This window comes from Taeniopygia guttata, chromosome 7 (genome assembly GCF_048771995.1).
Source record: "Taeniopygia guttata chromosome 7, bTaeGut7.mat, whole genome shotgun sequence".
Taxonomy (NCBI): domain Eukaryota; kingdom Metazoa; phylum Chordata; class Aves; order Passeriformes; family Estrildidae; genus Taeniopygia; species Taeniopygia guttata.
In genome coordinates, this window is record NC_133032.1 from 19,214,426 (window position 1) to 19,229,278 (window position 14,853).

Here is a 14,853-nt window from a genome sequence, read left to right on the forward strand (position 1 = left end):
CTACATGCCTGCACTTACTGCTGGGCCATCAGCATTCAGTCAATTTTGACCAATTATTGTAACATTTTACAATACTATTCAGGACTTTAATTGCAAGGACAACAGCAGCTAGAAATAGTTGTAATTTACTGACTCCTAGTAGTATTTATCTTGTAAACAGCTACTGTCTGTTACACATATTACTTGCTTTGCATTCAGGAAGTTTTATTTAACATAATATAAACTACAAACCTAATTACCAGTGACATGGGAGTGACCAAATCTTATAATTTAGTTTTAAGAACACTTACATTTACTTGTGTCACCCTGCTCTTCATCTTGACTTCCTGCTTTTTACAAAGTTCTCAACGTGCAGCAACGAGGCAATCCAAGTTGGACTTCAGCATATGAAAACCATTTCACCTGTAACACACAGAAGAAAATCAAAAGCTTTCGACTGCACAAGATGCCGGAACACGCACCTTTATTCTGTCCTTTACGGCTATGCTTACACAAGTCCTCAAACCCAAAGGCTCCCCCGGGTCTATTCCGATTTCCTGCGGCCACACAGCGGCCAGGCCGCGGCCGGGGCTGCCGGGGCCCTGCCCACCGACCCCGAGCCCGGCTCCCGGCCCGGGCCCGCCCGCCCGCCGGGAGCCACCGCCCGGCCGCGGCCTCCCGCTCGCGGCGGGGGAGGCCGCGAACCCCGACCCGGAGCTCCCCCGGACCCCACGGGGATGGCGGGAAGGGACGTCCCGCCGAGTGCCGAGTCCCGAGCGCCGAGTCCCGAATCCCAGCCCCTGGCCCGGCCCGGCCCGGCCCGCACCTCCCGCCGCTGCCGCCGCCGCGCACGGCCCGCACTCGTCACTTCCGGCGGCGCGGCTGAGCGCGCGACCGGCCCCACCCCAACATGGCAGCCGAAGGGCCGGGCCGCGCGGCGCCGTCCCCGCCTCAGTGAGAAAGGAGCGCGCCCGCCGTGCGTGCCCGGATAAAAACGGCGGGGCTGGGCACCGCGGGGAAAACACGGCGGGCACTGTCCTGTGCTGTTGGAACGCCTGTGTGCTACAGGGTCTGTTTGAGCTCTGAAAGTTTGAAGTAATTCGGCACCATGGACCCAGGCTAACAGAGAGCCTCTGGCTTATTGTAGGCACAAATGTGTTTGGATTTCGGAAAGTAATTAAATGCATAGGAACGGGATGAAAAAAAGGAAAGTGCTACATAAGGTCTTGAAATGCTTATGGTTCGTTTTCATGTTGTTGTGAGAGAAATGAAAATGAGCTCCTCCAGGACACAGCGGATCAGGGTCAGAAGGCACGAGCCCGGCTCCCGGTGTGGCGGAGCTGTGTTGTGTGCCGCTGCCGTGCCGCTGCTGTGCCCGTGTCCCTGTGCTGCCCCGGTGCCGCCACACCTACTGGGACCTGCCGCTTCTCGAGGGGATGGCCATGGCCGTGAAACGTTCTCAGAGCTGGAAAATGCTAATTTTCTTTCTTTTTGGAGGTTGTTAAGTCAACTTACTTATTCTGTACTGAGCATTAGTGTTCTTAATGTTTTGTCACATCATGTAACACACCTGTAGCACTATTTTCATTGTAACAATAGTGCAGACTCAAATGCTCACTGTCAGAAAAAAAAAAAAATCACAGCATAGTGAGGAAAGGATAGTCATGATTGGACAGATCTGGTCACTGTGGTGCAGCAGTTGAAAACTTAATCCCCAAGATTTAAACTGACTATCTTGCTCTTCTGTCACTATGATCTCAGAACAGTAAGAGAAAAGGAGTATCAGGCCATGACTGAGATTGTGCTATGCAGCACTTTAACTCAGAACCACTTTGGTTTAAACTGATGTACCAGTTCATGCTCCCCAGCACTTGAAACATTCACAAAAATGAGAACAAACCTGTTCTCAAACTTTTCCAAAGGCCAGCAATGCCATTGTAATGTTGTATATTGTCACAGATACAAATACTCTGTGCTCAGGAGAGAATAGTTATTTTCATTTACACTTTCATAAAAGTCAACTTTCTCACTTATGTTGCAATACTAAGCAGAATAGTCAAGGAAGCAAAACACACCTTGCTCAAAACCAACATGGAAATGTTAAGAAGCAATAATCGGAAAAAGTAATTTTTTTTTTCCTGCTTATAACTTGTAGCTACAGGATTTGATTTATTTGGCTTAATGATTTGCAAATGTGGCTCTTACACATGAGACTGGGAGCAGCATGTATTTGGACGGTCATACACGTTCCGACAATGTGAATTGTTAAATGCTTTCACATGATATTCCCTGAACCCACTCCATAATTTCCCATTCTGCTGTGAAAGTAATCCTTTTCCTGCCTCACGCTGTGTAAACAGGTGTCATGAAATAAAAAGGCATATGGCGTCAGTGTGGCAGCAGCATCTCCTGAGAGGGACATCCTGTGGCTGATGGCGCACGTACCACCCCTCAGCCTGCCCCTCCAAATGCCCTGGGAAAGAGAGAGCATGGACAGCTGAGCTCTGCCTCAGAGGGAGCCTGAGGACAGAGATGGGAAATGTAAAGGTCCTTTTTGAGGTGCCTCCACCAGGAGACTACTGATAACCTCTGAGAAACATGTTTGCGATTTAAGAGGGGCTGAATAACTGGGGTGACTCACTGAACAAGAGAAAGGGCATTTAATGCTGAATAGCAGCAGTGAAGTGAGGTTTCCCTTTTCTCCTTTCATAAGTTAATGCTTTTACTATTGGATTATGCAGTGAAGCTCCCTTCTGCTCATTTCTTCCATGCTCTGCTCATCTTACAGCTCTTTTTCTGCCATAGGTCACACTTACATTTTATTCCTCACCAGGTTAAAGAGAGAATGCTTAAATTTTACAGTGGGTCTAGTCTTGTGGTTTGGCAAAATGCTTTAAGAGATGCAAGTTTTAGTTCTGTGAGAGTGAAAAGACAAAGCTTGCACTTCCCAAGTGCTTTAAGGGGGTAGAATGCAGTGCAGGTTGAGTACCCCGATCAGCCTTTTGGAATCTGCTGCACTCAAGATCCTAAATGTACAGAGTCTGAAGTAGAGGCGTGACTGTGGGTTCCAGCTTCTAGAGAGTAAGAGGGATGCAGGCATTGGACACTGGTTTCCTGCCTGCTTTATTAGGAGTAAGGAATTTATACACAGCTAATTCCCATCCAAGTTAATCAGCGTGACCTTTAGCATGCTACAGAATTATAATCTTGTGCAAGGCTCAAAATTTGTTTCCAGATAGCTGTTGCAATGTGCCAGCTGCAGGATATTATTCCACACATCAGCTGAGATGAGAAATCTCATCCTCTGTGGTTTCAGTTTAAGGTCACATAAGTGAGGTGAGTCAGCAAAGGAGGCTGGAGACAACACAGCTGAACTTGTTCAGCAGCAGAGTGGGTCAGGGACATGCAATCCCTACTCTACTGCTACCTTTTGTGTGGCAGGAGTTATCTCCAGTGCAGAGTGTTAAGAAGCAACATATGGGAGAGAAAGAAGAAAGTTCTTACATCACATAAACACCATTGTTTCAGAGGGACCCAATATCCGTGCTCTGCAGTCCCCTCACCATTACAGTTTAATAACTGCTGGAAGATCATGGGTTTACAATACTAAGAAATATCTCTTTTTGATACCTCAAATGCGTGACACTCATCACAGTCCATCACAAAATTTGTTTTTCCCAAGAAAACACCAGCAGACTCCTGCAACGTGTTTTGAAACCTCATCAAAGTGAAGCTATCCCTCTGAGCTCAGTGGCAGGATGATCATATGTGGAACTTCCACACCGTTTCCTCTGTGTGAGAATGCATCACATATGTTTGCTATTATTTTTAATGACAGTCTTTCAGCTGCTTCTCAGAGTAATAAAAAAAAATCCACCCAGCTACTGTTTAAAGCACTTCCTGGTCTGTATCCTAAAATCTGCATTCTTTCAGTTTTGTGGCAATGCTCTTCTCCAACCAGCTTCTGGGACTGAAAACAATTCTTGTCCATTCTAACCTTAAATTAATATACAGAGTAAGCAATTATTCAGAAAAGGAAAGCATAGTGAATGCAGATTGGCAAAAAAAAAAAAGGTAAATTTTTTGCAATGAGTTTTTGCTTGTTAATATTATTAATGTTTGTTTGTTTGTTTGAAGCCTTTCCTACTAAGTGGTATGGAGTGGAGCCAGACGTAGTGCTGCAGGCACAGGTCACTCTGGGCTGTGAACTGCTGTTTTCATGTCCTTAGTTTCACTTTGTCCTTACACACTGCAGAATAATGTTGGTTCCTTTCCACAGTTTCAAGACTTCATCAAACCAAGGCATTATTCTACAGCCAGCATCCTGAATATCTGCCTAAAATTTCAGGGCTACACCATGAATTGAGCTATGTCATCATTTGGCTGCTTTAGATTATTTAGCAACTAAAATCCTTTTTTAGTAACTAAACTCCTTTCAATTTTGTTTTTACTCCTTTGTGCTGATTTTTTTTTTTTATCCTCTGTGAAGTATTTTTTTATCTCCTGATCTTTAAAGGACAAAATATCTCTGCTGTTCTGCAAAGCTAGGACAGTAGACCCCCGTGGTGGGGTCATGATGCTGAGTGCTAGAAAGTGTGTTTGTGCCCAGAAACCAGAGGACAGGCTAATGAATGCACTTTTCCTTCCTGAACTAACCTGGTGATAGTGTCACAATAATGCATGATACAGTAGGTAAAAGGAAAAAAAAATACAGTGTCCTGTCCCTTCTGTCATCTTCCTCCTGCATTTTTACACTGATGTCATTGAGCAGAAGCAGCTACTCATGCCTTCAGCTAAAGGACAAGTTAGTATAGCTGCTTCTCACTGCTGAGCTGACATTTGGATGTTGTGCTCATCTTTCATCTCTTCAACAATGCAGAGGGGAAGGTGTTCTCTGACCAGAGCTGTTGGCTGCTCCCAGTGAATCTCAGGTGAGATTAAAGCACCAACACATGGTGGGTAGATGATATGCCATAATGCATGGAAAGGACAAAACCAGCATGAACATTAATTATTCTGGATTTGTTTGTTTTCTGGATAATTCTTATGGTCCTGATGTCAGGACAGAATATCTAGATGTTGGCAGGACAGTAAGCAGCCTTTGGATTTCCTGGATCTTGCACCATATCCAGCTATGTGAATTAATTACAACAGATTCATAAATTCAGAAGGTTGGTGGAAAACATTTTTTTCAGCATTGAAACAGAGTAACAACAATGAAAAGACCTAATGAAGTATTCACAGGGAGCTTTACTATGTACAGAACGGTAACATACTTGAAACAATAAAAGCAAGAGAGTATAGTAACAAGAAAAGTAACTAGTTATAAACTGAACCATATTTGTAGTAAAATACCTCATTCCTCTGTAACAGCCAACTAGTATTGCAGTAACTGTTTGGTATTGTATAAAACCTGATTATAATAGGTTTTATTGTATAAAACCTATTATTTTCTTGGAAGTGATACATTTTAATTCTATTAAATAGAGGCTCTTCACAATATGAGATCAACTTGTGTTCAAGGTGAAAGTGATCCTAGGATCTTACCTGATTTGTGAATGTAGTTGGTCTAAATCCTGGCAGAGCTTGCACTCTGTGTCCTGTCTCTCATTTTAATCCTTTCAATCCTATTTAATATCATAGGAATTGTTCTTTAGCCTACTCAGAATGTCTCTCTCTTTTTTTTTTTCTTTTTTTATCTTTTTTTTTTTTTTTTTTTTCCTGGATCAAAGAGTCTTCTAGTGGTGTGAAATGGAAGAGTTAGCAGGTCAATTGAGAAAAGAAGGTACTTCAGTCAATAAGACAGGTGCACTAAATAGATAAAAGAAATTCCTTTCGAGTGATAGTGACACCATGTATATAATTCAATATGATTTTAAACAAAATACAGACTTCTTGTGTATATATATATACTACAAATAATTAAAAAAAAATTCATAGCAATTGCCAAAATTACTTGTTGAAACTAACAAAAATTGGTGCCAAAGTGTTGATGATCCTTTGGTAGTTTTAACAGCTGTGTAGTTCTGCACACTGTATAATCAGTGGTAAGAGCTCCTGACCTTTTTCTCACTTTGTCTAAGAAAGATCTGTAAGCATTTTTTCCCCTTCAAACTGCTGTGTTATATTACCTAAAATTTTACTGTGTTATCCCAAAAAAGTCACTGTAACAAGCCCCTTTAGGAATGTGTTCATCATGTCACACAATGCATTAGTTAATTATCTCATCTCAGCACTACAGCAGACCTTCAAATTAATAGCTATTTCAAACTATAGGCAAACAGTAGGTGCCTGACTTAATTAACTCTGCCTGTGATGTGATTTGTGTCTTGGTGGTGCTTGTGTTAAAAACGGGCACTGTTTTTCCTATGGCATATGGCATATTTCTCCAAAGGGCTGGGGCACTGCAACTTGAGGAGCAAGATTATTGTTATTTGATGATTTAGTTATCATTATGGTCTGCAGATCAGAAGATCTGCAAACACCAAGGCACAGCTAATGGAGTAAAGCCAAATTGATTGTGCTATTAGTAATATAAATAAAGAAAGAAACAAACTATTCATAGAAATACTAGAACAGATTTGCTGTATGGTCTAAATAGAAAGACTGTATGGTGGGTGATCTGAAGACTCACTGCACTCAAGGAAAAGACTTCTGAATTTATTTTTTTTTTTTTATTTAAGGGTAAATTCTAATTCTAAGCACTGTTTCCTCCCTGCAGCACCATGGCCATGCATAGTTTCTTTCAGCTACCCAGGGAAGGAAATTCAGCCATTCCTTTACTGGAATGGCTATCTGTCTTTGTTGTCCTAATTGTGGTGAAGTATTTACTTCACAAAAGTTCTGGGGACACCATGAGTGCATCTGAGCACTGTCAAAAAATGGTCTTCTTCTGAGGAGTCCTTCTGGACAGAAACATTTTATCTTCACTGTTGGGGGGGAGGGGGGACCACATAAAACCATCACAGTGTTCCCTTGTGAAGGTACAAAGTGATCTTGAAGAGTGCTCATAAAAACCCTGCCTGGATACAGGTGGCACCCTCCATCTGTCACCTCTGTGGCTTGCTGCACAGGAGTTATCCCAGAATAGCAACATATACTTGGATTTTTTACAATTTTTTAAAAAATTTAATTTTTTTTTTTAATATGTAATTGTGACTGTTCCATCCTTTTTCATCATGGTGAAAAGACTTCAACATTTTAAGACATAAAATGCAACACAAAAAATACACGCAAAATTAGTGTTTTTATTTAACTCTGCTACAGAATGTGTGGCAAACTCCACATCAGGAATAGAATATATTATATTATAAATAATAACTGTCAAACAGTTAGCCAATAGTTAATGCTTAGAATCACCCCATGAGTGAATATGTGATGAGCATTAATTATTTTTCATTGTTTTTAATGGGTTTCCTCAGATGTTATATTTGAAGAGAAGCAGTACACTCCTCTTACAGTTGCTAACTGTACCTTTCTATTTTGAGTTGAGTCCTTACGGTTTTTGCAAAGTACCAAATGTTCCTATTTCCTGTGAGAAGGTTTCCAAATGAGCCTTTGGCAATATCTCTGAACAAAGTGGGACGGCTATAGGAATAAACTGGCTTTGCCTCTCAAATCTCCATGGGGCTTATGAGGCAAAATGACTTTAGGAGGGAAAGTAGGTTAAAGCAAGGACAGGCAGCCTCAATCACTGAGCTGAAAAGAAGCATAAATACCCGCCCGATCCAGTATATTTATGACTCAGTAGTCCTAAAAAAGACCACAGGTCAAGAAGCACCAAAGCACCAAGTGACACAAACTTACAAAAGATGTTCCCTAACTGTTATTTGGATGATTTAGCTTTAAACTGGCTTTACGCTATAGAAGCAAAGTAAGAAATCACATTTGATACAATGTTAATATTTGAAAGTAATCTGGTTTTTTGGATATGAATGCTTTCTTTGAGTATGTATGTGCTCCTGCCTGTATATTTTAATAAGGATTAGAGGGTTTGGGGTTTTGTTGTGGCCTTTTTCAAGCAATGGACCATAGGTAAGTGGCATGTATGAGAATTATTATCAAAGATATTGTTTTATTAATTATTTTTAGAATTTCTTCCTTTAGACACAGATTCTCTAGGAATTAAAATGTTTTCTTATTTTTTTTCCTACCTAATCCAATAGCTTTTTTTTGTTTTCCACTGTGTGAGATCTTATCAACAAATGGACTTTTTCCCCACCCCCTACCTATAGATTTAATGAGCTGTTACTTCTGGAAATCCTTTTGTAAGTTCCCTAATATATTGTAGCAGAGCTTCTCAGCTGCAGTTATGAATTACCTTGATTTATTTTGATACCATGACTAATTTTGACTCTGAGGAGTTTTCATAGTACCCAAATTTACCAACAGTAGTTCTGTAACTTATGTGCTATTCTCAATAGTATCACTGTGTATCATTGTGGGAAAATTCAATTCTGAGAACAGAAGCATCTTAATCTTCTCAGCTTTTTTCTCTTCTTTTTGTAACGAAACAGTGCCCCCAGGAGCTTCTTTTTCAGGAAGGGACAATTTAAGAGAATTAAGTCAACCATTCATCAGTATATTAATCTCTGACCATAAAAATTCTGCCCAGCATTGCAACCAGAGGTGTTGGTTTGAAGAACGGTCAAAAGAGTGTTTGTTTTGGTTTTCTTCTTTTATGCCCAATAATAGAAAGTTAACCAAATGACTGAATTCCTCTGATGGTTCCAGATTGGAGAGCTGTGCTATCTTTGCTGGCACTCTGAAGAAAGGGAGGAGGCCGCAGAGATCACTTCTCAGCAAAGGTCTTTATGGCAGGGCTGCTTTTGTCCTTTGCCAGTTGACATCAGGACAGCTGGCAGTGATCTGGGAGGCAGCAGGAAGCCCTGTTTGTTTGTTTGTGTGTGGATAAACAGAGAAGAAAGATAGCATGAAGTGAACAAGAACAAAGAGACTAAACAAGGATAAGCTTTAGTTACAGCAGTCATAAAAATACAAAAACCAAGCCTATTAGGTATTTTGCTAAATTATATGAAATGTATGCAAAAATAATCATGAATAACCTCTAAAACTCAGAGAGGCAGGTTTTTATGATAACCTGAAGTGATAATTTTTTAAAATATTTTTTAAGTGTCAAGAGTCATCACTATTTTTTCTGACCCTGAAAAACATCTACCTACTACAAACAGAATTTTGGTTAGTTTTTTGTCTTTCTCTCCATCTCGTTGCATGGGTTTGCCAGAAGTTGAAACTCATAAATGAAATAAAAACCCCACATATAAGCAAATATTTGCTTTAAATCACTTTCAGTAACCTGTCACAGGAACACCTCAGGACTTCAATCTATAACAGAAGTTTAAATAGTAGGCAGGTCTCCCCCAAAAAATCCTGCTAATATCTCTCTTTAGCAGAGTGATGTAATTTTCTCTGATGTATCTCTACAGACCCTTTTCAGTCAGGTCCTAGGCCCCTGAGAGATTTAGAGGTGGAAGTCAGCACTTTGAACTCTACAATATGCAGAGCTTTCAGACTGGGAAATGTGTGAGCCTTGTGTTGTGATAAGATCTGTGCCAGAGCAGGAATGCAGTAACAGGATAATACTCAGATCAAGCGGGCAGCTGGGCAGGTCAGATGTGGTTATTTCTGAGTTGCACGGATTTGCCTGAATGAAGATGACTATGAGAAAAAGGCAAGTACTATAAAACACACAAAGAAGAAATAAATCAAGGCATTTGTATATACTCCCAAGTTCCAAATAATAAAAGTGTGATTTTGGTTGTGGGAGAGCAGCAGAATGAAGCATAACTCTATGACATGAGACTTTATTCTCTCCATAGGAGATGTCCAGATCCTGCAGCTTCCACAGCTTCATTACATATTCACTAAATATTTTTACATGGAAATTATAAACTCCTTTTGGGTCCCATTCTTTACCTCGCTGAGTTTAGAAACATAATTATTCTTCCTTTTATTAGAATTACAACCAATTAGGAACTAATTATTAATAATATATGTGCTGTAATTTATCTGTCAAATGCATCCATGTACTAATATTTTAATGGCTATACTGGCCTCTCAAATAAATTTAGATAAAGATCTACTCTCTTAATAACCATTTTATGGGTCTTTGTAGCTTTGACACAATGTGTCTAGTTTTTCCAGTCTGTAAGCATAACAGCATGTACTTTAGGGGTGGGAGGATAAACCATCCTCTGGGAAAATTAAATAAATTGGTTTTAGGTGCCTTGTGATAGTTTTAGACACTTTGGGGTGAGTCCTCTGTGTTTTGTGCTTAATATCAACACAGGGAAGTTGTGGTACAGCTAATCATCATGACTTTTCACTGGGCATTCAGGGCATTATTTGCAATGCAGTGGATTTATTTTGTTCTGGTTAATAACCTGACAAATTTCTGAGCTTTAGGAAATATTTCACTATCTAACATTCATAAACATAAAAATAACCTGAGGTATTTATTTCCTAGCATTCAAAATTCAGCATTTGCCTTAAATCTGGAAGTTTGCTCTTTTTAGCTTTGAGCCAGACAAATATGAACTTTGAATAGGTGTATGAGTGAATATGACATTTCTCCGTACAGAAAATAATTCTGCTCTTGAAATTTGCTTTCACTAGTTTTAGTCAACCTTTCCCAGCCTGATCTGGCAATACCAAAAGGTGATCCCACACAGCGAGGCACAGCTGGTTCAGCAATGATCTGCAAGCATGTATGCAATGTTACTCCTACTTGAAACTCCAGGATTCCAGCTTTGCATTTGTTAATTACTTGAGTTTGGGGCAGAGGGGAAGAGGTCTCATTTTTTTAGGAGTATTTGTAACTAATTTCCCTATCTATAGAAGTAATTCCTACTCAAAAATTAGAAATAATTTCAATTGCAAAAACAAGCACTATTTTTTCCCTTTTTAAATTTGATTTCTGTGTGGTAGCAAACTCACCAAAGACAAAATGCTGTGGAAGAGAAAGTGATAATGGATGGTTTTATAAGGGGGTGGAGTGAATTTTACAAAAGTGGGAGAAAGGTGACCTCTGCTCAGAAGCCTCCCTGCTCATTAGCAGGTGGATGTAGTTTAAAGATTCACTGTGGTGCAAAGAAAGAATCAAATTAGGTGTTGTGTGAAGCTGTCATTACTGTGTGTTTCTCTGTACAGTTCCAGCTTAAAGCATGTCGTTCCTTTCATAGCAGCCCCTCAGATTACTGTATCTCATCCTTTCCACATCAAAGTGCTGTCAGCACTTTCATAGTATAAAAAGAACGCAGAGATAATTTTACAATACATTCTCTTCAAACAGATTTGACTTGTGCAGTTGCAACATTTCTTTTTATTCTGGGATTTGCAAAGGAAGATGCACTAGAATGAGTAGCATCTAAAAGCTGAACAAAAACAGGGAACTAAATGCCTGTTTAAGATTGGACCAAAGCACCTCTGCAGGGATCGTGAGGATTTTAGGAAGTCAATTATTCTCAAGTGCCATATGAATTATACTTCAGTCAGCTTGTAAGAACCTCTGGGAGTGTAGAAAACATCCATTTTTGAAAAGCACGAATCATCTCTATTTACTAGCTAAAAAAACTTGGTACCTTAAAAAGTCTTCAGTAAAATATACAGCAGTGTCAGATCCCACTCTCCACCTCAAAGGCTCAGTCTCAGCTAGTAGCCAGCAGCTGGGCTCACTATCTTGACCTTACTGCTCTATGAGAAAGTAAAATAATAATAATAAAAAAAAGAATAGAGGAAAAAGTGAGTGAAGTCAGGAGAAAGACAGGACTTCATAGAACTGGCTTTAACTTTATGGGCCTTTCTTTAATTCCACTCTGCCAAGAAATTTGTTTTCTTCTTAGTGATTATGCAGCTATGCATATACAATGTGTAAATGTTTCCCATTGTATTTCCTTGCCATTTTTGTCATTTGCCAGCATTCTGTAGAAGTGGTTGTTCTAGAAGTAAGTAATGGTAGGATGGAAACAGAAATGAGAAAAGCACTGTGTTCTTGGCTCTTCGTGAATGCAAAGGGACAAATACTTTGTAATAATGTTCCATTTTACAGAGAGGCCACAAACTGATCTTGGTTACTTCGGTGTAAACCTGGAGAAATTCGGCTGAGCTCGATAGACTTACTCGGGCCTGAAATCAATTACTGCCCTGGTGTGGGTGAGATGGAGCCCCGCTCCTCGGCCCGGTTCCGAGGAGCTCCATGAAAATGGAGCGGCGGGGAAGAGGGAGCGGTGCCCGGTCCGGCAGGGCAGCGGTACCGCGGGAAGCTGGCAGCGCTGTGCGGGACGGGCACGGAGCAAAGCGGGGCGGTGCCGCGGGGAGCTGGCAGCGCTGTGCGGGACGGGCACGGAGCAAAGCGGGGCGGTGCCGCGGGGAGCTGGCAGCGCTGTGCGGGACGGGCACGGAGCAAAGCGGGGCGTGCCCGGCCCGGGCGGCCCGCGGAGAGACACGGCCTGCGGGCAGCCGGGGACGGGCTTCGAGCGAGTGGGCAATTGTTATGCAGCCATGCAAGAATAGAAACAAAATGCAGCTTAAATACTCCTCCTCCGAGCCGGCCCCCGCGATTATGCTCGCAATGACCGCAGTGGGAGCTGTGGCGTCCGCGTTTCCATTTCGGTCCCTGGCATTTGCGGGCGCTGGCACTGAAGCAGAGCCCAGTGGGATTCCTGAGGGCAGCGCTGTGCCAAGTTAATGATGGGCTACATCACTTTAGACAAAATGATGCTTCCTGACACTCTCCCTGTGAGAGCCACCCTGTAGGAACACGCTGCAAACACACACACACACACACACACACACACACACACCCCATAAAGTCCCTTTCCATCTCCTTCCTCCATCTTACCTCCTACACCAAGAACTAAGCAATTAAGAACATTTACTATATTGTATCAGTACAAAAATTACACTTCCCACCTGATGTGTGCCATTAGATTTTTTTTTTTCCCCACAGAGAATGTAACTCAAAGTGGCACATATCTTGTATCAGTGGCTGAGTCTCAGTTCTCACAGAGGAGCCTCGATAGCACAGTGGGATGTTTTGGGGGTAGGGGTCTGCACTCTTGAAACCCCTTCCCCAGGCAGCCTGTTCTCCAGGTTCCTTAGCATTAATAAAAGGCAGAGGGGATGAAGAGTTTTGTTTCTTTTGCCACGTCAGTATTTTCCCATATAGTGACTAGAGGTCTATTAAAAAAAACCCAAAAAAAAACCAAACCAAAACAAACAAACAAACAAAACAACACTTCAAGAGACTTTTAAAATCCTATGCCATTATGCCATATTTACCCACTAGTGATTTTTTTTTCTTTGGTAGCACATGTAAATAAATGTGAAGAAAATAAATACAGAATAGGCAGCTAATTCTGGAAGCAAAGGATAACATCAAATTTAACAAGGACATTAATTCTCCATTTCTTTTTGTTCAGTTTTATTATAATTATTTAGTGCTGTTTGCCTTTATCCACGTGTTATACTCAATTTGACAAGTCTGGGAAAAATAGTAAATAAATACATAAAAACCTTGATAAACCCCTTGATCTATGACAAGCAGAGAATAAAGCCTTATTTGAAAGGCATAAATAGTAAGGAATTACTTGATTTTTCTGAAGTTTGCTTTTTAAAAAATATTCAGGAATACAAAATATTAACTCAATTTTGCAGTAAGTTTGAACTAGCCGAGCTTAGTCTTTGAAAATGGGAGAATTCCATTGTAGACAGCTTATTTGGCACTTTATTCTGAAAGATAGCTCTAAAAGGGAAACTCTTGCTCCCCACTTTATTCCCTACTGCAAAGTCCATATGACTTTAAAAGCTGTTGTTGTACCTATATATAAATACTCTGCTACTAAACCAGAGGGTGGTAATTTTCTTCATCCACAGTGCTTTTAGGAAACCTGGAACATGTATCTCTGCTTTGAGCACTACCTGTGTAAAAATATCCATTGTAAATGCAGAAGAGAATGCTTCCAACTTTTTATTATCTCTTCATCAAGCTCTTGTAGGAAAAAGATATAATATGGAAAAAAGATACCAAATTAAAGCTAGTATTTCAGGCAAATCCTATTGTGATGAGAGTTAGGTATCTTTACTGAACACAGACCTCAGAGCTGACAAGAATCAGGATAGTAATGGTTGCCTCTGATCCACCCCAAAGTCGAAACATCCAAGGGGTCCCTGGGCAAAGGCTGAAGAGGGCCGGGATTTGCCACTCTCCTTGGCTAAAGCCCCAGACATAAGAAAATGTTAGAGCCTCTCAGAGCTGAAAGGTGACTGAGGCTTGCAGGTCAAAACAAAGGAACCTTCTTCACATCAGTATTACAGAAGGAAATTACATGAATTAGTTAAAGAAGCATTCTGAGGGCACTGAAGAGAGACAGAAAGTGTTATATTTCTGGTTACACGGTGCCCATGGCTGGGTCACGGCCATGCCTGCAGTAGATGCTGTCATGCTGGGGGCCATATGCTTTTAAGTTTCTCAGGAGTTAATAAAGTCATAAAGACTCTGCTTCTCCCAGCCTCCCCCACAGGCCAACCAAATTACGGGGTGTGCTGCTCTGGTGTGCTCTCACAGGCGATACTTTGAACATCTAAATTCATCTCCTTCACACAGGGAGCACATAATAACTCTACTGACAAGTATCAAGGCAGACTCTGCACAGCAGCTTTGACGTGCAGATATTCTGGCTGAGCCTGGTGAGCTGGCAGGGCTGTGTAGGAGGCAGACAAGAGGAATTCCAGTTTTATATATGGGCACACACAAAGGAGTCTTGAGGTAATGTGTTCTAGCTAACTCCTGTCTGCAGAGCTTTAATCCATAAATCACCTTCCAGATCTATAGTATTTATTTTCTTTTGCTAGCCA

General features: G+C 41.1%; 1 protein-coding gene across 3 annotated transcripts in view; it reads right to left on the reverse strand.

The window, feature by feature from the left end:
• The window catches only part of CWC22 (CWC22 spliceosome associated protein homolog), a 74,048-nt gene that overhangs the window by 26,278 nt on the left and 32,917 nt on the right, over positions 1-14,853 (reverse strand). The window contains exons 1-2 of one of the 3 annotated variants that reach the window (XM_030277583.4): positions 806-932; positions 291-402 (exon numbers count right to left, since the gene is read on the reverse strand). In XM_030277583.4, the coding sequence (XP_030133443.1) occupies positions 291-317 (27 nt within the window). In that variant the 5' untranslated portion in view covers positions 318-402; positions 806-932. Of the gene's footprint in view, positions 1-290; positions 403-491; positions 743-805; positions 933-14,853 lie in introns of those variants that run through there. The other 2 variants (XM_030277584.4, XM_072932310.1) reach the window with 2 other exon arrangements.